General features: G+C 40.4%; 1 protein-coding gene and 1 long non-coding RNA gene across 4 annotated transcripts in view; one reads left to right on the forward strand and one right to left on the reverse strand.

Annotated features, from left to right (window-relative positions):
• Fw (CUB and Sushi multiple domains furrowed) lies at positions 1-27,020 on the forward strand. Of its 2 annotated transcripts, none has more exons than XM_077398590.1 (22): positions 1-778; positions 13,808-13,925; positions 16,260-16,318; positions 17,611-17,820; positions 18,108-18,203; positions 18,505-18,627; positions 18,832-18,995; positions 19,252-19,378; positions 20,122-20,271; positions 20,439-20,615; positions 21,109-21,288; positions 21,703-21,821; positions 21,997-22,231; positions 22,608-22,781; positions 23,275-23,454; positions 23,576-23,821; positions 24,035-24,214; positions 24,430-24,603; positions 24,885-25,064; positions 25,288-25,396; positions 25,476-25,646; positions 26,551-27,020. In XM_077398590.1, the coding sequence occupies exons 1-22, from the start codon at positions 721-723 to the stop codon at positions 26,651-26,653; spliced, it is 3,333 nt and encodes a 1,110-aa protein (XP_077254716.1). In that variant the 5' UTR covers positions 1-720; the 3' UTR covers positions 26,654-27,020. The 2 variants fall into 2 exon arrangements, with proteins under 2 accessions (XP_077254716.1, XP_077254715.1); XM_077398589.1 differs by having other exon boundaries at positions 2-778; positions 26,545-27,020.
• Positions 1-27,135, reverse strand: part of LOC143893228 (uncharacterized) — an 83,306-nt gene that overhangs the window by 48,357 nt on the left and 7,814 nt on the right. The gene's annotated exons all lie outside the window — the stretch shown is intronic.

Below are 27,135 nucleotides of genomic sequence, written 5' to 3' on the forward strand. Positions count from 1 at the left end.
GGCCTGAGGCCCGGGGCACTCGACGGTCGACCGGTGAAGGGAACGGATCGTCGTCGGTTATCCCGACTCGTTGTACGGCGAGCAAAATCGCGGGTAAAATGCCGTCAAGTTAGTTCCGTCGTAATCGCGGATCTTTCATTCGATTCACGTAGGTTCGCGTTAATCGAATGTCATCAAGTCCGAGGATATAATCTTGCGAACGCGGGTCGACGAAGACGTGCAAGCAGAGACCAGGACGCGTCATGGAGAATCCCGAAGATACAGCGATTGCTAGACAATGCCGCGGTTAGCCAGAACATCTAACCATCCAAATAATTCTAGATTGGAATAGTATTCGGTTGTGATCGGGAATTGACGAGTGCGTAAATCGTCAAGGAAGTGCCGAAGAACTAGCGGGATCGCTCAATGGGAATGTCAATGGTGCGAAAGGTTTTAGAAGATCAGCGTTGAAGGTATACGAAAGGATCAGCCGGATCTAAGGAGCGTTTAGGCTTTGGTGGAATACGGTGTTGCTCATCGGATTGTTCTACTCGGCGTTTTGACATTGGTTTCATCGGAGACGGAGGGAAGAAACGCAGCTCTCGTGAAAGTTCGTAGTGCGCGAGTGTTTTCTAGAGGCTCCCTGTGCGGGCCCCCGCGGATGTTCGCGCGCCGAGGTGGTTCCTGGTTCGCTGGATTGTCGATGTGATCGCGCCGCGTCGTCCCGCCGACTCGTGGAGAATGATCTTGGTGTACGGGATCATCCTACCCCTCGTGGGAAGTCTCGCGTACGCACAAGGCACGTATTGTTACGACACATGGTAGATTCGCCGATTTTTTGAAAGTGGCGTAAATCGAAGTAGAGGCAGAGGTCGGATTAAAGACATAATAATGTCTTCTATGTATAGAAGTCAGAGCCACGCAGCTTCTAATGTCTTTAATCTATTTAATCTAATTGCATTACAAAGTTGATATCGCAACATATATTTTTGGAGAAGGGATTTAATGGATTCGCGTGGGGCTCTTACGTAACGATAAATATAGACTATATCGATTCATTTCTCATCTGGAAGTCATGTGCGATATTTAAGAGTGAAGAAATCTACTTCGATTGTGAAAACGTGATGCCAAGATTACTATCCTCCGCAACTTAAAACATGAGATAATTAATTAAGCTTCAATTTAGATTTCTAAACTTCGAATTAATAAGAAAATAAATTGTTATCTAAATAAAGGCTAAAAGCATAGATAAAAATTCTTCAATTTTTTATTATTTTCGATTAATTACTTGAAACTTTACTGCTGTATTACGCCACTTTCGAATTATATATTTTATCTTCTCCTTTCTGCGAACAAGTGAAAAGGCGATTGCACAATTCAGATATATATCGAGACGTTTCAAGCGAGGCAAATCCCCCCGCAAAAAAAAGAAGGATGCGCGTCTCACAAAGAGGATTTTCCCCGCTGAAAGCCTTCTATCGCTCGCGATTGATCTCTCGCGAAATGCAAAACAGACGCAAGCGGTACGCGTGCATCCTCTCCGCGTCTCTCCGAGTAGCGTCCTACTCGAGAGAGTGCATTCCCCGAGTGCAGCACTCCCAATAGGAGGCAAGACCCTTTCATAGTCGGAATAAATTTCTCTAAACATTTATTTAGATACTTTATTCGCGAAATACCTATCGCGGAAGAAGTCTCAGGCGTGTACGGAATTAAGAATAGTTGTAAACGAACGTCCGGCGCACGATCCGCGTTATCCTCCGAGAGTAATTATCAATAATAATAATTCTTTAACGAGCACAAGATTCGAGTTACTATTAGCATGGAATACCCACACTTAGTTTACTCGCTTCGTGAGAACGACCCCCATTAAAATTACCGAGCGCGCATTGCAGCCTCAGAATCCTAGATGAAGGAAGGTAAAGGATCCCTTCGACAGACTCGCGCGTATTATCCGCCTTGTCCCCCTGGCGAGCAAGAAAAGGAGAGTAAGCGAGCAAAAACAGGTACCGCCCACTCTCGGTTCTCGTCCTCGCTGGTTTTCTGGTGTCTCGAGGTCACCCGGTATATCCCGTAGATAAAGTCCCGCCATTGGCTCGTATCGCGTCTGCTCTCGCATTCTCCCAGTTCGCGAAATGGCTAAAGTCGAAAATGCTTCTTGTCACGTGTTTTTTTTTCTCTTCCTTTCTGACACCGCGGGATATCCACCACTCATAAATACACTCTGTCGGGAGCGAGAATATACCTCGTCTCTAAATGCCAACGAGTAAAAGTCTTGGGATACACTATCCCATTCTACTTCGTGTGACGTGCGTTTCGTTGCCGTTTAACAGTCGCGTTAATTCGCGCGATACAATATTTTTCCATTCGCAGCCCCTCAAATGCCATGAATAAAAAACGTTCTACGCACCACACATTCCGTTCAATATAATTATACATTTCGCTATGACGCAAACGGGCTGTCGGCCCGTTAATTCTCGCATGTGAGAAACATGTACTTATACGTGCGATGATAAATGAGTTCACGCAATCTCGTAGACCTTGATTAAGTTACGTGATTATAAAAAATTTGACGAGAAATATACATAACGAATACAAGGCAAACTGAAAAAATTCTGAAATTTGCCGATAAACTTAAAGCTATATGTGTCTTTGATCATTTTAATGCAAAATAAAAAAATTAGACTAAAGTTCCATTAAATTTAATCATATTTGCTTTAAAATGAGATCATTGAAGTCAAAATTTCATTCATTAAAATTAAATGGCACGAGCTACATGCATTAATGCACTTCGAGAGTGAGTCAGAGGGTTAAAAGTTCGGACTGTACGTGGCAGGGCACACCGGAAGTAGGGGAGCGACCCACCTGTCTCAACCGACACACGATCTGGCCGGCGACGTCCGACCTACTTCGCACTTCGAACCTTCTATTTTCTCCATAAGAAATAAACGGGATCAAAACACTAGAGCGGCAGCGCGAGAAACGGGATATGTAGATGATACATTTTATGTCGGGGCGAGCCGCTTTTACATATTTTCCACGAACCGTTATCCTTGAAACGCCGAGTTATCTAACGTCTGGAACTAGGTACGATCGTATACCGATCGCCCGCCGCGATCTGCTACTGTCATTAGATTGATTTCGTCCTTCACAAGCCTGCTCCCGCATATTTCTTCCTCGATGCATATACGTAACATCGATAATTCCACCGGGAAAATGCAACCTCCTTGCATAAAAGATTATTCGCTTCTAAGGAATGTTTTAAAGTATTTGAAAGTAAATATAGAGTGCTTCTTTGTAATAACCGTGTTTGGCGTACAGTGCATGGGATAGGTATTCTCTATCGCAAACTAAATTGTTTTCCTTCTTTAGCAAAAATCTACCTGATAAAAATCTTAAAAGACTCCTATGACTAAAATTCAAACATACAAAGAAAGGACAAAGAACACAGAGCCGTAACAAGGTTCGTGTTATTTTTAATAAACAAGTGAATGAGGGAGGTTCCAGGTTCGAACCCTGGCTGAGATAATATTTTTCGCACATAATTTCTTTACAGTTATTTAGATTTTAGATGCTTAGCGTCAAAATTAAATCCAAACGATTTTATTAGAGGTGAGGGAGTGGATTTTACTACGCCAACCAGAACTGTGTTGCAAGTTTGACAATTTGTCGGCGCGCAGTTTACTATGGTTGGAAAATGTGTCACTTGTTTATTAAAAATAATTTAACACGAACACCTTGTTGTGCGTCCGTGCCCTTTCTTCGTACGTTTGCTACTTAATAAATTTCCAACAAAAATGAGATATAAAAATATTTCAATTATAATAAACAATTATAATAAACTAGCAGCTAAATTATTGTTAATTCTTATAATAAATGTTACTCGAAGAGATAAATATATACTTATCTCAAATGAAAGATTAATTAATCAAGAGAGATATTATGTATTTCAAAGTATTCTTCACGTTATTGAGAGATCTAATAGATCCACTCGAGAGTTCAATGATTAACTTTCTGTTATATCGAGCAGAATCGAAGCGTGGGAGGAGATTGGCGCTGACCGTACAGATTCCTGGATCGGGAACACTCCTGCGCCCAGAAAGAAATAATCGACTGGTAACGATCGACAGTAGGCGTGAATTCCATTTATAGGCGTGTACCTGCTCAGCTGAGCTTTCAATATTGCAGAATAAAAAGAAGACACATAACTCCGGCGATAAAAACACAATAAAAATCTGATTTATGACAACAAGACGCGATAGGAAAAATTTGAAGGAATAAACTAATAACTGTACAACTAGAATCGTATTAAAAAATTGCGTTTACGCAGTTTTAAATAAATTCTCACTTCTCTGTTGCTTGAAACTTGTCTCGACAGACGTGAAATTGCTTGTCTATTTAGCAACAATATGCTTGTGATATAAGGTTTCGCAGAGAAAACTGGTCCTCGCGGCGACGATCGTAATATGAGTATGCATCACGCGCACGCATTTCGCACACGACCGAGAAAAACGCTACTTTGTGAAAGTGCTCGCGCTATTTCAGAATTCCGACGACGATTCTTCTCTTCGCGGTTTTCTCCTAACCGTTACGAGGAGACAATTATAATTCATAACAATAAAATTATTTTATCCACCGATTGTTCTTAAATTTATGCCGATTGTCTGCAGAATAAAACCTGCGGTTAGACTCTCTACTTTAATTGTAACTATGTTATTAAGTACAAGTCGCTGGAGGCGGTATTATAAATCTCAATTAAGAAACGATGCATTTCGAATTAATGGAAAGGAAAAAAATGACTGAATGCTTGGAAGACCCGATAATTCACTATCCGTAATTGCAAATTCTAATGTCGGGCCTAAGGCGCAATCCATAATTTTCTATAATGATATACGTAATATATCATAATACTTTTTCACATTTAGTGAGAGAGTATCTGCGTGTCCGCGAGGAACGAGCAGAGGAAAAATCCGAGTTTACAATTCAAATAAGTATAACTTGTAACGCTAACTTCGTTTGCACCTTCGACTTACAGCAGACCTGCTGGCTGATTTTGTAATCCGCGAGCCGCCCTTCTCGCATCTCTTTCTCATTTATCACCTTTACACCGAATGGTGCCTGTTCGCGCGAAGTGTCGGACGAGATAGCCAAGTTCGCACGCTGCCGATCGCTGCCGATCCGATCGGATCGCACTGGCGTGCGCGGGTGGCGGGTCAGCGCGATCGCCCTATATATAACGTAACGTTCACGCTCGCGATGGGAAGTAAAAACGTCGTCATCGACAGAGAGGGAGAACCCTTTTCCCTCTCCATTCCGGGAAAGAGGAAGCGGACAGACGAGATACGCTGGGACGATTGTAACATTTAGCCATTGGAGCTACACCGAACGAGGGAATGCGAAGCGCGCAATGAACATAATCGAACGTACGCTTGGGTGGGGTCCTTCAGATGCTGTGCAGATGCAGACGCCGTGACGAAATGCAAATGGATGCAAATTTCTTGATATATTTCCGCCTTTCAAGGAGAAATAAAGATTCAACTAAAAAATAACACGCGTGAATTGATTCATCAACTAAAATTATAACGTTTTATCTCAATGCAAACTTTATGACGTGTACTCAAGAATAAAAAGTAGAAGAATCGTCGTCATCAAAGATTTTAAATTTTGTAGAAAAGCTGCAATATCCCATATCTGAGATTTTCTCTCGATTTTCAACAATTGATGCTTCAGAAAGAGAAATTTATTTCCCTCCACACTATTGAATGAAATCACGGACAGCGCGATTGCGTTAATAAAATTTCTAATTTATACGATTAGTCACAAAAATTAATGCATACGCAAGAAGAAAAGAATAAATATCACAAGAAGCACGAAAGAAGTCTATAGTTTCATTCGCTTCCTTTCTCCATTTAAGATCCTTTCACACTACGACTAGCTCGATAATCAAACAAAATAATATGTCGACGTGGAAATGATTTACAATTTGTGATAAGTTCGATGTTGTATGATCGCTAATCGTGCATTGTAAGATCAAAATTTCTCAGAACACACTGTCGTACGTCCCATATCTTTCATTTCCGCAAACTTGCTACTAATTGGAGAGAAGCTCGCACGTGCCCATTTTCACGCCGCTCTCGTCGCGACGTCGCGTCCTTGGAGGTCACCGAAGCAGCGAGGACGGAGGCGATGCACCCTCGCCGAATCGGCCTCGACGGCCTCGAAAGCGGCTGCGCTCGCGACGTGCAGTTTTGACGGATCGAGCCACTGCGCCACGGTGTGTTTCATAACATTTCACGGCAGGTTAGGCGTAGAAAGATGACGCAACGACGGCTCGATACACCACGCGCGTTTCGCCTCGTACAATGGATTAGGAAACCTCTCGATATAAAGCAGGCTCTCTTCGAATCTTCCGGCGATAACGCCTTCGAAAGAAGGCGAAGGTGGAGAAAAAAGTTGGGAACCGACGCAACCGACAAAAGGAACCGACAATGTTCCGTTAAAACTGTCGGTTTACAAAGTGTGCTCTACTTCGATTGTGTTACGTCTCGTTTATAGACACCTCAATCAAGTTGGAATTTTTCTCAAACGAAAACGCGCCGAGAAAGGCATCATTTACCGCGGTTTTCTATCTTTTATGTATTATTTTCCGATATAAATGCAATTTTCTACTGCATTAATGCATCGTTCAACGAGGACCATATTCATCTTCGCGGATTATTCCAAATATTTATAATTTCACTACATCATTAATTAAAAATATTAAAGTCAAAATTTATTTAATTTCTTTTATGTATACGTGACGACCATGTACACAAAGCAATGAATAATTACGACTATAATAATCGTGAAATACAGTAAGAAGTCATAATTACCGGTAATGTGTACGAGCGTGGATGTCAAGTCTTTTGCCGAAAGTACATCGGCGGATATAAAATTGTCAACCGGTTTCGCTCGGCGCGGCAGTAAAGTTCGCTCTCGATAGCGTCGCTTTTACGCAAACCAGCCGCCACGTAATAGCCTGGCTGATTACGCCAATCAAAAATCGTTGGTTAGAGCGGGGAAAAGTGTCGCGTGTCTGATTTGATCGGCACGGCGAGCCTTGTCTTCCGCAGGCGACTTCCGTTAAATTCGATGCGATCGGATCGCCATTGTTCTCAGTCCCGAAAGCTCTCATCTCATTGTCGCAAGGCGTGCGACTGGCAACGCATGTCGCAAGTTCAACGAGACCGAAGGGAAAGTGATGGAAAAATGCACAGCTGTTGGAGAGAAGTGAGTTAATCGGAAAGAAAAAACTGAGGTAATTATATGTAAAAATGAAATCATCATTAGTAAGAACGGAAAAAAAAGAAATAAGATTTTCGGAACATCCAAGAATTTAATTCTATACTAAAAGCGAATTTGCTTTCAAACATTTTTTGACCGGAATACTTAATAGAGGAGCGGAAATAATTAAATCATTTTTGCTATTTTTGTACAATATTTTCGATCAAGATGTATGTATTTAATAAATTTGATTTGACAACGCAGAATTTATCTCCTTTTTTTTTTCTATCGGCGCGATCACTTTCTACATTTTGCACTGCATCTATTTTCGCGTAAATACAATACATTGTCTCGTTTTAGACGCAGAAAGTGTAACAAAATGCAGCGTGCAAAGATAGGTTCGTTACCCCGTTACTCACTGAACGCTAAGCGGCAAATTGCTCATTTGTTGGAGAAGGCTGAATTGCCTTCAGGTACCGGAATTTATGTGCCGGGGAAAGAAAAGGTTCCACAGACCTCGCGACTGCGGCTCGCGAGTCGATCGTGGTAAAATATTGGGTGTTCGTTAGGTAATCTACTTGACGCGGGAGAGATCGTAATGTGCGGTGTAAAGCCTCCTTCCGCTATTGTATCGGCATATACGTATACACCCGGTGGATCGACCTCTCATCCCACTTGCGATAGATCACGGGCACGCCTATACTTTCTAACTTCCTCGACAATCAGCTCTACTGATACCACGTGTGTGCAACGTTACAGATCCGCGGTGCGCAGGTCGATCGTTATACACACGTTCTTGCTTAACGCGGCCGAGCAACAACGTGCCCGCACGCACGGTGCAGGTATTTCAAAAGCTCGTCTCACAAATCGATCGCGCGATCTTTTATATCCCTGACTGGGCCTGGTACATTATGCGAATTTAGCTGATAGCAATACTTCATAAAAAAAATTTAATTGTTCATTATGTCTACAAAAATTTATAATATCACAAACGAGTTCGTAATAATCATAAATAATTCGGCAAGTAATTCAGTTCATCGGTAGAATTGCATTATTAATTTATTAATAAAACTCATTGCAGAACACAAATCTGTCGTTTCAATCCTAGAGATTTCGATTTCGATTGTAAATCACTTGCGAATATTTTTTGGCCACGTGTGAAGATGCTTTTGTAATGGTTAAACGACAGGAAATAGCAAGGCTCGTGACTTGCCTCAAAATATCTCGAAATTACGGATCACGATTCGGAATTTAAATTCCCTTCCGTGTATTCACGTGTAAAGGTAACATGTATAAATGAGGGACACGTAACGGAGTTTCGGGTAACACGGTGTCAATGTTAAGAATAAGAGCGATAGACGACGACATATGTCTCGAATCGTTAATGACTAGGGTATAACGTATGCCAAACGGATCGTAGAATGGAACGTTAGAATGTGTAATGACGTTTACTTTGAATTGAAGAAGGTAAATGCGAATTTAAATCATAATAGATTATTGATGTCAATGCCATTAATGCTTTTATTTGGTATGTAATTTGATACATTATATGAGTACAACTTTTATAACATGCAATATTTAATAAATTCAAAAACCGGTATTCATAGTCGATTCTTATTTCAAGACCGTCTTAATTAATGTCTTAAGATGATAATACGGCTCTGTGATTGGTTTATAATATCTTAAGATTGTACTTAAGACGGTCTTAAATATAAGAGCTGATTATGAATACCGGCCAAAGACAATTTTTTAAAGTAAAAACTTAATGGATAGTTATCAATTTTCGAAATTTAACAATTTACGAATTTAAGCAAGAAATTATCGCTTAGAAAAATTAATAAGAAAAATTTTATTATATATAATTTAAATCTGTCTTTTCGATCACTTTTAATCCAATTTGATCATGAAATAATATAGCCATCGTCTTCCTGCTTCACCTACCGGAATCTACGATTATGCTTAAATTATGCCTAGATTTGGAATTTTGACGGCATGTTCTTATTTTCAATATACCGTTGGAGTGACAGAGCCGACATATCGGTCGTTAATGATAATAAGCGTGGAACCGTACCGTGACACACACACGCTCCGACAGCGGTTAATCCCGATCAACTCCGAAGCAACTCCGTGGGTACAAGTACCGTTATTTCGGCTTCGAGGTTTTGTAACCGAGTGACCCAGACCCGAGGAAGCCGTGCCGAAGACTCACTCACATTGCCAGCGCATCGTTATTACGCAGAAGCCGTCGACCGGTTTTTCACGCAACTTTTCTTACTTCTTCCACCATCGATCGTCGAGTATTCTTCGAGGAACTCGTTCCTAATTACCGCTACCGATACTCCAACTGTACTCGATTTAGCGCTGAACCTTTAAGCTGTTACCGCATTGCATAATTACGTATTTTACAATCAATGTTCTACAAATCTTCGTAAAGTATCTTTGTAAAAGTTTTTGCATTATTACTTCGTGTAAATTTTCAATTTTTTTAAATCATATTATTTGCTGCGTAATTTAGTTAAATTAAACTATTTTATTATTGACCATTAAAATATCGCGACATTATCAACTATGGCATTTCTGTTTCTTTTAACAAAAAAATATTTCTCGACTAAAAATATCTATTTATTAACAACATAAAATATAACGGTATTAGATATGATTCTTTAAAAATGCAATTTTCTTATTTTCTTATTGTTTCTTAAAAATTCACTAAACTAAAATGTCACTTTCAAAACCGGTACCTAATGAAAGTTACTTCATGTTCAATGTCAATGCGAGTTGATTGCATTAATTCGCATTAGGAATTATAGCGTGAGAAAAGATGAATCTTAAGCAACACGTTTCAATGCATTAATTGACAGACTAGTCTGCTAATCCATGTGGAAATTTTGCGAAATGAGAGAGATACGAGAGATGATTGCTTCACTCGAATTGAAATATAGTATATAATTAGCTGAAATTTACACGGGTGCTAATCGTATATATGTGGAAAAAGTGCATCTTCGTATGCGTGTACTTGAACGCGGTCGATCGCGATAAAATGGGGAAAGTAATTAAAATCCGAGAAAAAAAGAACCGTGCGGAGAAGAAGAAGAGATCCTATTGTCGGGATTGTCCAAAGTGAAACAAACGCCGAGTCATGCACCTAAGTGAAAATAATTCATCATCTGGGAATCAGAGAGAGAAAAAACTTCGTGGGACAATTGGCGAATGGCGATTCAATCGGCGAATAGAAATTCGAATACATTTAACGAACTGGCAAAAATCGACTAAAAATCTTCTTTTATGTCCTTTTATACTGTCCAATTGCGTATTTCGTTAGAAGCAACTTCACACTCGGTAAATACTGAGCATCAGTTATATTACATCTATACCTAATACTTATGTTATAATTTCTCACTCAATAATGTAAATTCAATAAAATATACAACACGCATTTGCATTGTTGAGTGAGAAATGATAAAATAACTGTAATATAATGTAACTTGTAACTGATGCTGGGCGTTTACCGAGAAGTCGCTTGAATGTCCTTAAATACAAGAAAAAAAAACGTCGATATTCGCGGACACGGTATTTGACGTTTGTTTACTTGCTATTTACGGACTTGAGAATTTTTGCACACGTGGCGGTTGCTGCAAAATTTGTATTTGTCGCCGACACGGAATTTAGCCGCTAATTAAGCCGTTCGCACGCACGCACAGGAACGCAGAATTATGTTCCGCTTCGTGAGAAATGCGATTCTCTCTCGAAAGCGCGTCTCGGATCGGAATATAATAACCGGAGGCTTTCACTCCCCGAAGATGTCAGCCTCGCGCCGAGTTAAAATTAACGAAACGCCTCCGGGAGACTCCGCCAGCACTGCCGCGGAGAAAGATTCTCTCTTTCTTTTCTTTTAACGTCAGATTACTGTTCGTGCGGTCTGCGTGAATGTGTACAAGAATTCTCTCGCGATTTTATTACTTTAAGATGTATTTGTACCTGAGAAGCGGAAAGTTTAATATTATATAGCTTTATAAAGCAAAGTTATAGAACAAAGTATACATCAAACTAAAAATATATATATATTGCTATAATTTTATATAAATAATTTAAATTGTTTTTAAATTAGTATCTTTTTACTTCCTAGGTGCATTAAAAAAAAAGAACAGTTATATGGCTTTATTTTTAAAGGTATAATTATTTTTTAATTATTTATTATAACTGTAGTAATCATTAATTAATTACCTTTAAGATCATTATTCGGAATGAACTGTGATGGCGGCCCGTTGTTTAATACCTTACCATTTCATAGTGGAAGAATTTATTATAATCAATTAATCAGGATATCATTATCATGGCAGATTAACGATGTCGAACCATCGAAAAAAATTCAAGGTAATCCGCCGCGATCGGCCTTGAAAGTACAATAGGAAATTATTCTGCGAGTCGCGCGACCTCGCTCGTGTAATCGACGATGAGATCGTATCGTCTCTTCGAGAATTGCTTATGATGTCTAAATGATAGACAAGAATGACGTATTCTAACCGAGATATAATCCAGAAACATATTTTAGAGAGACCAATTAATAGATAATTTATATTTAACGAATCTAAATATTAGTTAAAGCATGGTTCTTTGTTCTGTGACTGTTACTTTATAACTCCTTTTATCGGTAAATTAAATTAATTAAAATAAAAAATACTGTTAAGATCATTGTAATTCCGAGCTTATAGAGCTAATTAATATTTTGTGGGTTCAATATACACTTTTTATGTAAATTATTGTTCTATCTAAAAAGTCTTTCACACGGTTCTTCTCACAGTTTACAAAGCCTCCTGTTTTTAACTACCTAAAATATTTAGTGACGTAAGATTTCGACATCGCGCGAAAACAATAGGTACGCCAGCGGACAAAGTAAAACGCGCGGTGCATTATAACAGGTAATTCCGAAAAGCGGAACGACACAGGCGTGAAATCTAAAAATACGTTTTGAAGACGCGGTTTCGCGATCATTATGCCGCAAAGGGTTGAAGAAAATCGAATACGTGAGAACGCAAACGACAACGAGTGGAATCAACGCGATGTATACGGGATCGAGAAAGCGCTTTCGCGTTTTTAAGGGCGCCGAGAGAAATGCGCGAAAAAGCGCCATCAAGGAGGATTTTCTCATGGAAATAGGGGCGGCGAATTTCACGCCGCGCGAGACGCGGCTGTTCCACGCGATTCGGAACATAAATCGCGCGAGTCTTTGGCGCGTTTCCATCGCGACCCAATAGACTTTCCCCACGGAGAAAAAGTTCGCCTTATATGCGAGCGCATCGGCGGGTCTCTCCTCTCAATCAGGAATGCATTATATCTCGCCTAGTTAACCGCAATGTATGTACACGGTGTCCTGAAAGTGTCGCGCGCTTTCTCTTTGGATCATATATATGGGACTGCGTTTTGGATTAAAAAAGGAAATAAATATAGCAAAGCAGAATGTACAAAGATAATCGTCGCGATATAATAACAGATAATTAACCTCGCGCTTAACTGACGTGCGAATTTATCTCGCGAGTCGTGGAAATCGCAGAACTATCGGATAGGAGATAATGGAATTTGCGTGGGATTTCGTTCAAGGTTTCCACGACGTCCGTCCGATCCACTCGCGAAGTCACGCCCCCGAACGACAAGTCACTTCATTTCTTCGTCAATAAATGGATAATTAGAAGAAAGGAACAAAATTATTCCGAGAAGTTTTGAAAAAATTGAAAAAAGCAACTTCCCCCCTCGCGCGCGCTTTACAGTCATTCCATTATTTATCGAACTGATTACAGAGTTACCATAGTGGTAAAATGTGGACTTGATACCTTTTTCCCCGAGTCAGCGATTTAAATGACGGCATCTGCGTGCCTGCGGCGATATGCCATGTGCATTTCTTTAGAGACTTCCCCTAGAGATGTAACGGGTTCTTGCGATTATTTAAATTGCCATCGTGAGTGTGACTCCCGCGTCTGCCTCTTCGTGCATGACCAGCCAATAATTTTAATCACGTTGGATCGACTCGATCCGACGTCATGCCCTGAAAATTTGGCCCATCGAACGTCACGAACGGGCGAACGCGAAAAAGTAGATCGCTATTGATAGAAGTCACGGCGGTAGCGTTACAAATCTGCAAGCGTCATCGTGGCGCCGATTCATCCGCGCTGCATCGATACAGTTATCGAAAACCGAATAAAACAATCGATTTCCAGTTACCTCTGTGGATGTAGCAAAAATACTCGAATGTGTCTCTTCAATATTCAAATTAATTAGAAATGCAACAAAATCACATAGAAAGAATACCCAATATTTGCTGAACGCTCATTTACTAAAGTGCAATTTTACGACATTGAAAGGTTTTTAACGCGATTGTGCTGTCCGCAATGAGAGTCGGATGCGTTTCTGCAAGGCTGGGAATTCCCGTAAATGATTTCGCGCAAATTACGAACATAATGGACGATTACGCGCCTGCTGTTCGGCATTTTTATCGGCGAGATGCCGTTGGCCGAGATGCTCGCGCGGTTCTCCTTCAAATAGCTAAGCGCGTTTGTAATTTTGCTGATTGCAGAACTAAAGTGCGGTCATCCGGCTGTGCCGATGAACGCCAAGGTGTCGTTGTCTGATGAATCCTTGACGCCCGGCACCGCGGCGAAATATACCTGCGATGCAGGCTACGAACTCTTTGGGTAAGTGTATTTTCACGATATATTATAATAATCATACCTAAAACTAGAAGAAAGAAATCATTGAGTTTCTTAAAAAAATTTTATCAAGATCTTTGAAGAAATAAAAGTTTTAAATTTACTTATCAAGATAATAATTTCGTTAATTTTACGCTGAATTGTATTTTATAATATAAGCTGTTAAATATTAAAGTGTCTATAGTTTTTAATTTTATAAAAATTCTATAGAAACATATAGATTTTAATTTAAATAGAAAAATACATTGTATGCAGTTGGAACAATAGCTATGAACAACGGCTATGAACAATGTCGATTGCTTCTACTACTTACTGTGATATCAGTTTTACTGGTTGCTCGTCGCGAGTTATTTATGATAATGATTTCACGGAGTTACGCCCATCGCGCGACGTCTGTGGATAATATTGCTTTCCCGGAAAGAATCACGATCGATAGGCGTGCCATTCTCTTTATTCTGCTGAGAATAAATTAAAAAGAGAGCTGGCAAGATGTGTATGTACAAAGAGAAAGAGAGAGAAATAATAGACAATGAAAAAGAATTAACAAATAAAGAATTATATCTGTATGTGTAATTCACTTTTAAAATTTTGCTGTAATTGATAAAACTCCAGTTCTTGAGCCCTGAAACTCTGAATCTCTTTGGAGAAAAGCTAGAAATCTATTTGGAATATGCACTAGACTTCAAGCGATGTGTCATGTATTCTGCAGGGGTATACCGTTACGAACTGTACATGTTAATTAGCGCTTCATTTCTTCGAGGTCGCATCGGATCAAGTATTTCTTCGACATAGTACCGCGATCGACATCAGACTTCGAGATTCGCTACTGATTTCCAGGCAACGCCGTTGAAATCTTTTTTGTTAATTTCAACTAAATTGTACCGATTTGTAATGCATTCATATCGCTAAAAAAAAGTTCGTCGTAGCAAATACTAAAAGATCAACAAATTTATCGCAATAAAAATTAATTGGATGTCGACATCACTGATAGATTAATTGGAATGATCGATGACCCAAGGGGAATCAAATGGCAAGATTTCATCGTAATTGCTACGTTTTTCGCGCAATCAGGATTTGTGTTTCATCCTTTTCGCGCACAGTTATCACTTTTTTATATAATGTTCTTTAAGATCGCGTAAAGTTAAGGAAAGAAATATAGAATTACAGCGATTCGCGTTTCTCTCTACCGCGAAAAAGATGAAAAAATCGTTGACTAGCGTGACGAAAAAGAAAGAAAACACTGGTGTCAACACCTGTACCCCTCATGCAGGACTGATACACAAAACACAGTTATGGCAAACGAAGAAACCGGCTTTTTGTTGCGAAACAAACGCGGGGGAAAATTAATTTCCTGCAGCCAACGTCCATGAGGGCACGCGCGATCGGAAATTGGCGGTCGTGCTATGCGCGCGATCAGGTGTTTTTCTCGATACATGCAACGCAACGGCGTGTTCCAGGCAAGCGAAATACCTACGCGCTGCTCGCCGAGAATGATAATTATCGATAACACGATATGTACCGCTGACTTTCTCCGTTTTCAAACGCATTCGGTTCGAAACGGTGCTTAAGAAAAATCGAGAAAGAAATAAGAATGCGGGACGCAGAGAATCCCGTTGCATTCCTCGGTTCGAAACTCGAGACAATGGTTTACGATAAGAATGATTCCGGTGACTACGTTCCTTTCTCCGCTCCGAAAAGAAATTTTTTTTACGCATTCAACTCGATTCGGATTTACTTATCGGGGTTAGACGTCAGACGTTAGGCTCAACTAATAGAACGTGTACGGTTTTAATCGGATTTGCACGCGATGGCGCGTGACGTTAATGCATGGTTCGCGAATGATCACGTCGAACGGGTATATAATTACACGCATGACCGTATAATCGTAGCGCTGTCAAAATTTTTCTCAGGCGCAGAGCGCGCAAAAAAAGCGCACAAAGACTCATTAGAAATCGTACAGAAATCATTACGTAATTGTTTTAATCGATAGAAAAGCCTTTTTTATTGAGTTATTCTTTCTTTTCTCTTCGGAGCCCACAGACGGAGTGTAAGTATCGCCGCCTTGCAACGTCCTTGCCACCTTCTTTCTTGCGATCCATTATTATATACGCCGCCGCGATTATACGCAGAAAGCCATAAGTAACGTTTTTCGCTCCAACGGTTCGGCAAGAGTTTTCCACGGCATAACACGCATAACGGGGCGGATTGCACCTGTTATCAATTGCGCAACGTCGGAAGAGAGAGCGATATCCGTGGCGCGGTCCCTGTTTGCGAATAATATACGCTCGATATTCACTCCAGCCCAATGACTTTTTTCAGAACAGGCAGTTTAGTGTGCAGCCCGCGAGGAAAATGGCAGGGTGATCTACCGTTCTGCGGTGAGTATTCATTCTCTTGGAATCCTTTTTTAAAACCGAATACGGATATTTTGTACGACGATATTCCGCAACGATAACGTGTATTTCAATATTGCTGCACATTTTAATGAGACTAGATAATTACTCATCGTTTGTAGTATTTATTTTAATTACGTTAATTGTATATATCTTCATAATTCGCCCGGTCACATTCGATCTCGATGACGGCAATCAACTTTCTCCGTTGAATGAAACGGAGTTGATTTTCGTGATATGACTGGTGGACATGGACGCGAGAGGGGTCGTCGAACGAGAATCGCATTTTCGTCAGAGAGGACACCAAACTGCCTGCCTTAAAATGCCAATCAAGCCACTTTCCCTTACTTTATACAGGGTGTCCAAAAACTGTCCTCGATTTTTTTCCAATAAAAAACGACCTATAGTTTTTAAAGTTTTCTGTACATAACGCATGTAATTAAAAGCTGAAAAGGAAAATTCGATTTTTTATAAATAATTAAAAAAAAATTGTAATAAGGGTATTCACAAAAACTGTTTAATCGTAAAAATTAAAATGTATCATTTTGCGTTGCATTATCGTTAAACAAACTGCAAACTAATTGCTCAACAAATTTCTCGACGAAGAGATGATAATTCCGGGATATTTTCTAAGAAAGCAGTCGTGCAATGTAAAATTTAGATTACAAGTCTTGTCACGTTATCCAACGAATAATATCAGATTGGCGACGATCGATTTTTATAAATTGCCAAGTTATTGCGCGACTGCGGTAAAAAAACGACTTCGTGCCGACTTCCATTATACTTTCCCTATGTAAAAAGCGCGACCGCAAGAAAATACAATTGTCATTGTTCAAAAGTAGCGGAACGATCCGCGCCATTTCCGCGAAATAACGGCAGCGCGTTGTTGCGGATCGTCACGAAAATTTTTCTTGGAGAGAAACTATATGCATCGACAAAAAAAACACGCACATCACCGCGTAATACGGAACAGCGGTGGCGATAAGCTGATGATAATTGACATCAGACGACGGGCAATTACTGGCGATAATTATACCGCGCGTTATTGTCAAACGCGTCCTGGGACGTTAACGAGCACGCTTATATTTTGCCACCTTCAGCGTTTAACAACCGTGACTAAACCGCGATTAATAAGCGCTAAACAAACATTGTTTCGTGCAACTCAATTACACAATCGCAAAAGTAACACGTGTAATAGAAACTGTGAATTAACCGCGAATTCTAATTTGAGATGACCGCAATGACAAAATTGCAATGGGACAAATATTGCGCAACAGGTACGAACGTGGGTTTCCGCAAGCCGGCGAACCAATCGACGACCGTGAGAGGCGGAAACGCAAACCATGGTAATGACGGTGACTTCAGCACGGAGCACGATGGGAAAAGATGCACGGAAACCCAGAGCGAGCCCAGTCCCTGGTGGAGGGTCGACCTCCTCAAGCCATATTCCGTCAAGGTTGTCCGGGTGACAACGAGAGGCTGTTGCGGTAAACTCACGATCTTGAGTTCACGACCTGCGACGCCGCGGTCATATTATATTCTTTAAATTTTCTTTTGAATTATATTGACGATTAAACTCTATACTTTAATTTAATTTAAATACATCTTACTTGTTCCGTTTAAACGAAATCTCTTTTTCCAAAATAAAACAAATCAATTTTCCTGATTCGAAATTGAAGATTAATTAAGTTTCCATCGTACAACTGTAAGTTTGTTTCAAGACTTGGCTATAAGTGCAACTGGCCGGAGAAATGACTTATCGATTGCTCGGCAGGTCATCAGCCTCTTCAGGATATTGAGATAAGAGTGGGCAACAGCAGCGCTGAATTACAGCGTAATCCTTTGTGTGCCTGGTTTCCTGGCACTATTGGTGAGTGCTTCGAACGAACTACAAACCGTTAGCAAAACGTTCAGAACTAACGATCTTTGTTATTGCACTACTTCCTCGCATGTAATATAGAAAAACTTTATGTGCAATCCGGTATTGCAAAAATATATACGAGTATTTGTAAAATTATTTGAGAAACGTACAGACAAGACTGCTATTTACTTTAAGTTACACCATATCCGAATATTGATATATCCGAATTTTGTTAAACGATGAAGTTCTAAATGTTCCCCGAAAAATGAGAACAAATTAATTAAGACGTGTTGATAATTCGAACTCACAGAGGAGGGTATCACGAAGACCTTCATCTGTGCCAGAGCACTCGTGGGACAATACGTCTTTTTGCAACTTGTCGGTGTCGAGGGTAGTTTGAGCCTCTGCGAGGTGGAAGTCTTCGCTACTGACGGTAAGCTTAGAGCTCTACAAAAAGCTCGAATTTAAAAAGCTTTCTCCTAATAAGTAGTACGCACTCGCGAATGGTTTTTTTTTCCATTAAACGTATTAATAGAGAATAAAAATTACGAAAGTCGGAAAGCCGCCGTAGAACCGCACATTTCCGGAGCAATCACGTGTTACGAGAAATGTTTCCTATTTTAATCAATGTTCGCAGAATTCTCAGTAGACAGGTGCGCACACGCCGGCACGCCCGCCGAGGCCGATTTGACTGCCTTCAATTCCACGTGTTACGAATTTATGGTGAAGAAGGGCGGCTCCTTCCAAGAAGCGAGAACCTACTGCAAGGGACGCGGTGGCGATCTCGTTCACGGTTTCAAGGTTTTTACAATTTTTATATATTTATAGTTTCCTTAATTCTTATATTAATCCCATATCATATTAGAAAATCTCACAACTCCGAAATTATATCAGCAATTAAATAATTTGCAAATAAACAAAAATACAGGCAGCCTCTAAAATATCAAATATCCTACGTATTAAAAGAAAAATGTCTAGTGCCATCTACTTATATTAGAAATAAAAAAGATCATGTTCTTATAGACGACATATTTAGTCAAAGATATTTATACTACAGGGCATATCGTCTATATTTATCCTGAACAACCTAGAAAGGCGGAAGGATAAGCTGAAGACCCAGTTGGTCTGGATCGGGGCCCAGAAGGAACCGCAGATCACCGCTCGAACGTGGCGATGGGTGGACGGTAAGTTGACGAAATTTCGGGCGACGTATTCCCATCGTCGACGATCGTCCGTGGGAATCGGGCCGGAGGGCGGAGTTAGGTAACCCGGGGTAAGATTCGATAACTCGATTGTCGATTCATTGTCCGCCAATTATCCCCGGCAATTACCGAACGATTACACGACATCGTTATTTCGGGAGGGAGATTTCGTAAATTCGTATTCGCGCTCGACGGTCTCGTTTCGGATTTATGAGCCAATCGGGTATCATGTAATCGTCAATCAAACATATTGTATCGCAAGTAGAATTGTTACGAAAGTGCAGCCGGAACATCGTTTCGTGATAAATAGAACGCGAAAGTTATAACCGTGTCGAAATCGACAGGAAGTTACATCTTCCGACGTGCAGTACATTTCGATTAATAATTAATTACGATCTATAGAGCCATTTATTAGTGCAATGTAGCACGATATAATCAGCAATGCTACTTGCAAATTTAACGAAGCAATGAGATTAATATTAATCGATCAATGGTATATAAGATGTAAAGTTTAACTATACGAAAATGTGTATCATTTCTTTATGCTGATTTTTAAATTAATTATGCATGTAATTATATGCATATATAATTATATATATACGCTCCGTTATTATAAATTTCTCGTAACATGAAAATAATAACAAAAGATTTAAGTATACCGGATATATACCGGTTAAATTAGATTAATTAGAATATCGAGATGAAGCAGGCCAACTCTGTTACAGGCGAGATCGTGCAGAGGCCATCCTGGGGCAAGGACCAGCCGAACAACTACAACGGCGAGCAAAACTGCGTCGTGCTCGACGGAGGTCGCGGCTGGCTCTGGAATGACGTCGGCTGTAACCTCGATTACCTTCACTGGATCTGCCAGAGCAGTAAGTGTCGAAGAATTTTGTTTGCGGACCGGAGAAAAATCCGGTTGGGACATTCTCGTGTAGAAAATTTCATCGCTTTTGACCGTGAATTTAAAGAAAAAAAAAGAGAAAAAACGCGAGTCTCATAAAAATACCTCGTCTCTCTAAAAAAAAATTTGCGTTTGCAGGGCCACCGACCTGCGGCAGTCCCGAGAAATCGGAGAATACCATAATCGCGGGATCTAAGAGAACGATAGGCTCCACGATAGACTACGTTTGCCCGGCTGGATATATGCTGGTTGGATCGAAGAGCAGAATGTGCGGACCGAGCGGTTTTTGGAGCGGTGACGTGCCCACGTGCAAGTGTGAGTGTAACTTCAATGGCGTCATGTAGAAGTCAACGCCCGCGTTTGGCTTCTTATCCGGGCGCGTTGCTTTTGTCACGCTACAAGTGCGCTCGTTCTACTCTGGCTTTTAACTTTGAACTCTTTACTTTGAACGATCACCGTCGTCGCGGACTGAGAATCAAACGGCCGCAATTAGCATTGAATATAATAGCTTAACCTTGGATTCTTGTACAAATCGAGATTAATATTCGGTATACTACGTACACTGAGATTGGATGAAATTATCATAAAACTATAATGCGGTCACGGACATTACACTTTATGTCGACGATAAATTTTATTTTTACGCGGTGTAAAGATATTCTTCGACCAAAAAAATTTAGCTTATCTTTTGCATCGCGTTACCCGCATGGGAATCGGACGTTCGTGTTTAATGCTAAATACGGATATGAACCGCGTATATGTACGTCACGCGCGACCTTCGTCATCTTTCGAATAATTTAATTCGCAGTCGTCGATTGTGGCGCGCTGCCGAATTTGGAGAACGGCGTTATCACGCTACTGGACAACAGGACCACGCACGGCGCTCTCGCGGATTATACGTGTAAAGAAAATTACACGCTGAAGGGTGACACGAGACGGAGATGCGGCGACGGCGGTATCTGGAGCGGTCACGAACCCCAGTGTCTGTGTAAGTAGAGGATGTAATTTACATACGCACACATTCGATTACTCTCGACTGTTTTTGGTATACAGTATTTCAAAAGAAACGCAAATTAGGCACATTTAACAATTTAAATGCTTAAAATTTAAATGTATTCAGCATATGCATGCGCAAATATTTTTAATTATTGATAAGTTATATTCATAAATATGTGACATTTGTGTAATTTTTCATTATAAATGAGAGAAAAAAGAAAGAAAGAAATCTACTGTTTACAGTGTCAAATATTTTCCATTTGTTTGCGTGATAGACGATCGTCTGAAATTTATGTATATAAAATCACGCAAATTACTAAGCTATAATTAGAAAATAATTTCACGTTAGCGTGCTTGGGTTAAGCGAAGAATCACGTTTCTAATGGCATTACACGGCTAATTACAGTTGACTGGTGTCCCGAGCCGCCGGAAGTGAACGGTAGCGTCGTGACGACTAACGGAAAAAGAGCGGGTTCCACTGCCACTTACTCCTGTCAAAATGGATTTATTTTGTTCGGAGATAACGTGAGTCCTCATAATCTAATTTTCGTTCGTATATAAATTAATTTCTGTTCGAGAGATTTCTTTTTCTCATCACATATATATCAAAATACATAAAGTTTAACATAAATATATCTAATAAGAGGGCTGCAATATTTTGTACAGATTTATAATCGCAATCTTTCGATTAATAATTAAGGTCCTCGTGTGCAACGTCGGTGGCGAATGGTCTGGCAAGGCGCCGCAATGTCGATTCGTTGACTGCGGCGCCCCGGCCCAGATCGAGTTTGGGACCGTCGCTCTAATTAACAGCACGACCACGGTAGGCAGCTTGGCCGTTTACACGTGTAAACAGGATTATTGGCTGGTGGGCGAAGGGAAGCAAGAGTGCACTAAAGAGGGCAAGTGGAGCCACGACACACCGTCATGCGAGTGTAAGAATTATTACTAAACATACGTACAAACTTACGTAAGAATTTGTCGAGAAGACAAATGAACTCCTCCGTTGTGAAGAGAATAATTCAAAATGTACCGTGAAAATTTTGTGCTATGAATTAATTTTATAGAGAAATAACTTTTTTTCCACGTGAAAAATAAAATTTGATATCTACTTGTCTCATCGTTTGTCTATAATTTTATTTAACAATTAGTTTATAGAGAGAAATAAATTTCTTTTGCATGACAAGGAGTAATTTTACGAAGATAATTCTAGCAAGATATACAAAATCCATTGTCGCTATTTATATTCTTTAGAATTTCTCATAAAGATAAATACTTGTTTCTGAATACGCTTCGCGTTTCTTTCTACAGTGATTACATGCGAGGAACCGGAAGTGCCCACTGGAGGATACGTAGTAGGATACGATCTGAACGTTCACAGCGTTATCGAGTATCACTGCGACGTCGGTTATTTGCTTCACGGCGAGGCGAAACATTCGTGCGGCAAAGACGGCGAATGGACGGGAGAAGTGCCGGTTTGCGAATGTGAGTCACCTCCTTCATATCTGCTCTTTCCCATCGAAATCACTCGCATGACATAATCCTGTTTGGACTATGAAAGGCTTAAATCAAGATTGTCTCTAATGTTTGTGTTAACGTTGATGGTCTTCGCCCTAAACGAGATCTCTTCCAGCTTGCTAGCATGTAAACAAATAGAAAAATTATTTCGACCAGCTTCAAAACGATCAGCTGTTCCTTTCATTTCATTTCTACAATTAGAAATAAAAAATTATTTAGCGTTTGACATTCTTTCAGACGTATTTGTGATTTTAACAAACCCAAATTAGCATTTTTTTAAACTGAAACAAGAAAGATATTTGAAATACTATAATAAAGACTAATATGATTTTTACACCTCGCAAAATAAGCAACATTTATCTCGAATGGAATTATGAGAATATAATATATATTTCCTTCACTCAATTTGTGAATTCAATAATTGCTCCTAAAATTGCTGACTAAAATAATTATCGCGCAGATGTCGACTGTGGCAAGGTACTTCCTGTTTTGAACGGCGCTGTGGACTACGCGAACGATACGACTCATCTTGGCAGCGAACTCACATACAGCTGCACGAGGAATTATAGATTGAATGGAGTCTCGAGAAGATATTGCCTCGATAATGGCCAATGGAGCGATGCTACTCCGAAATGCGAGGGTAATTACACTGGGGCCAAATAGAGTAGAATCCCGAATTGCGCAATCGAGAGATGGTTCAATAAGTCCGTAAAAATTTATTTTTACGCGCGTTCGTATAAAATTTATGTTTCTCGTCTCAGAAATCCGTTGCCCGGAGCCCGTACTGGCCGAACACGGGATTCTCTCGGTTACCGGAAACGATCGGATGTACGGGAGAACGTTGATTCGCACGGGAACCGCGGAGAACTCGAACACGGGCGCGACCTCGTACAAGATTGGGGCCCTGGCGAAGTACAGATGCGAGAGAGGATACAAGGTGGTCGGTGAGCCTTTGTCCACCTGCGAGGAGAACGGAAAGTGGAGCGGCGAAGTGCCGCAATGTGTCTGTACGTATTTTTAGATATTCTAAACATCGAGAAGTGCGTTTTATCAAGTCGGTTGATAAATTATACCAGAATAAACGGCAATTGTCGACGATTTAGAAAGTCTTTCTTGTCAAACAATCGTTTGGTTAAAATGACAATACCGCGAGATATTATAAAATATTCGTTACGATCGAGGAATCGGTCCACGACTTTAATATAGCGTTCGTCTGACAGATGTCGATTGTGGTAAACCTGAGCACATTCAACACGGACGTTACACGTTGACGTCGAATGCAACGTATTATGGAGCGGCTGCGCTTTATGAGTGCGACGGCAATTTCGAGTTAGATGGATTTGCTAGAAGACTGTGTCTCGAAAACGGCACCTGGAGCAGCGATACCCCTGTCTGTCGAGGTAATCGATCGGAGATAACTTTTCAAAGAAGATGTAAAAGATAAATAATGAAAGCTTATTGCATTCAGTTTGATTCCAATAAGTTAACTTTGGCATCGTGTGTTAATTATTTCACTTTAAAACATATAGTTCGCATACGCTTAACGGAACTAATTGTAAGAGATGGCGATCGGTCGTCGAATTGTACGAATATTAATTATAGCGACCGTTTACAGAAATACGGTGCAGAGATCCGGAGAAAACGGGCGTGCTATCGACGCAAGTATCGACCCACAGTGTGGGTGGTGTGGCGCACTACAGTTGCCCACGTGGGTTTTACATGGAGGGAAACGAGACTAGAATCTGTTTGCAAAATGGATCCTGGAGCGGAACAACGCCGGCTTGTTTCTGTACGAAACTTCTCTCCATCAATTTTTTATTCAACGAAAATGCAGCATCACGATACATTTGCTTATCATAAATTTTATAATCGATATTTTTTTACTCAACCGTTTTCTTCGTTATACGAAGTAACGAACGTTTTGTAAATAATAGTTTCGAAGATATTTGAAATTCTTTATACCACTAAGTGACAAATCTTTCACTTTATAATAATTAATTAACAAATATATGATCAAAGTATTGCGATAAACTTAGAAGGACACAAAATCCATTCGCGATATTTTTCTAGCGGTCGACTGTAAGCATCCGGGCCCGATAGAGAACGGTAGAGTGATAGTAGTGAACGGATCGACGACTTACGGAGGAGCCGCGGAGTATCACTGCTTGCCGCAGTACGAAAGGACTGGCATATTCCTAAGGAAGTGTTTGGACACCGGATACTGGAGCGGCGAGGAGCCAAAATGCGAATGTAAATATGTACACCGATATTATGTGTCTTTCAAATATGCCTCTAAATAATGTCGCTTTTGAGATATAAGAAACCTTCAAGCTTTATTCGGCCAACTTTCAAAGTTCTCTCAAGTATTGAAAAATTTTTTCGTCAATGTCGCGAACCGTTTTATTTTAACGACTAAAGGAAAGAGAGTGCGTCGGAAAAGATTCGAATAATATATTTGTCATTTGTTTCGCAGTGGCTGAGAACGAGGTGGCAGAGCCTCAAGGTGTCGGCACGAGCGTTGGCATCGCAGCTGGCGTCATTATCTTTATATTAATTATCCTCGGATTGGTCTATCTTAGGCTGTGAGTATCGTCTGTCGAGATAATAGGCGCGTGTATTTTCGATCTCAAAGTTCATTTACGAATTAAATTACATCCGCAGACGGAAAGCTACGCCGGTGAAGAACACCGAGAACGTCCAAGCCGCGGAACGGAAAGAGGATCAAAATGCCGCCGTCATGTCTTACGCGACGTTGAACGACGGCACGCATAATACCATGTACGAGAATGTCCCCGAGGATGGTCTCTACGACAATCCGTACAGCGCGTACGGGTAAGTTGCAACGAAAAATTTTCAATAGACCGACATCGATTCGATCGAGTAAGCTGCAATTATTAGTGTTGGATAAGGACTCTCTGAAATCAACTCATTTTCATTATCTAAAATTTTTTAAACGCACTGCAAACAGCGAATCGAGAAAAATTAAGGGGATGCTGGAGACAGGTCTGTTTTACCACGATATTTTCAGACACACAAATCTTTTGATTGATTTCACCGAATTAAAAATTTTTTGTCCAAAATTAAAGTATGGACGATAACGAAGACGGCAGGCACCAATTGCGTATGAAAAACGAAAAAAAATTAGAAAATTACAGTTTTATTTTCGATTCTGCGGTCGACTCATGACAACATTTGCTGCAGATAAAAATTTTAGACTGTGTACGTATACAAAAACCTTGCAGCCGTCACGGAAATACAATAAAGAAGAATCCTGTGCTTGCAGAAATGAGCTGCGAGCTTTAGTATAAGAGAAAAGTATGTTAGAAAATTTCATATGCACATGTTACGCGTCTCCCCGAATTCAGCCAAAAACATACGGATCAGTATAACGGGTAGCCCTAGAGCAGGCGCTCTGTATGTATGTGTAAAGCCTTTTCTGAATGAAACTGCTGCTTTTCTGTAAGAGCTGCAAGTTGATTGGTTTAAACCGAAACTCGGACCGATTTCTAGTATCGTGTACACAAGGCTTAAGAATCGGTGAGCACTCCTTTATCGACGCTGAACGAGTTCGCCCGCGACTCCAGCATCCCCTTAATTATTTAAAAAAGCACGAAAATCTAAACTATAGAAAAGAGATCGTACAAAAAAATATCTAATGAATATTGTCTTCTTTTAATTATATTAAAGTAAATAGGATCGCGATATCATTCCATATAAATTGATATGTTAGCAACAGATACGGCGGCCACCCAAGGAGAATGTACGGCAGATCCGGACATTACGAGGCCGAACCAGTTCCCAGGAACGGAATTACTATCAACGGCGTGTCTGTGCGATAGCTCTCGCAATTCCATCGGCTTTCCTCATCTTCGCGCACGTCGGGAATCGCGCGCGGAAAATTATTGTCGATCTCGAATGACCATATCTCGCTCGGTTCCCGCCGTTCTCGAAACGTGTACAGAGAACACCGAAAAACTCTTGTTGTCGTTATTTATATTACCGTCTGTTGAAGACGCAATAGTTCATGTAAATAATTCGCGAGAAAGGAAGAAGAGACAGGTGTGGAAAGGATTACACACCGACGAGATTTTCTTCTCTGAGGATCAACTATTTTGTACGATTCTGTATATACGGTGTATCGATCATTTAGGCTCATTATACGTAGGTTCTAAGCGACATGTTGTAGCGTAAGTTTACGATTGTGCGCGAATAAAGAAACCAGTGCTCTTGGCTCTTGTTGTACTTTAAACTTCGTCACGTTATTTCGTTCGATTTCCCCTTCAAAGTTCAGTTTCCTAAAATTTCTTTATTTTCTACCGCT

The sequence above is a fragment of the Temnothorax americanus genome, unplaced genomic scaffold (genome assembly GCF_048541705.1).
Source record: "Temnothorax americanus isolate GAGA-0224 unplaced genomic scaffold, ASM4854170v1 Scaffold12, whole genome shotgun sequence".
Taxonomy (NCBI): domain Eukaryota; kingdom Metazoa; phylum Arthropoda; class Insecta; order Hymenoptera; family Formicidae; genus Temnothorax; species Temnothorax americanus.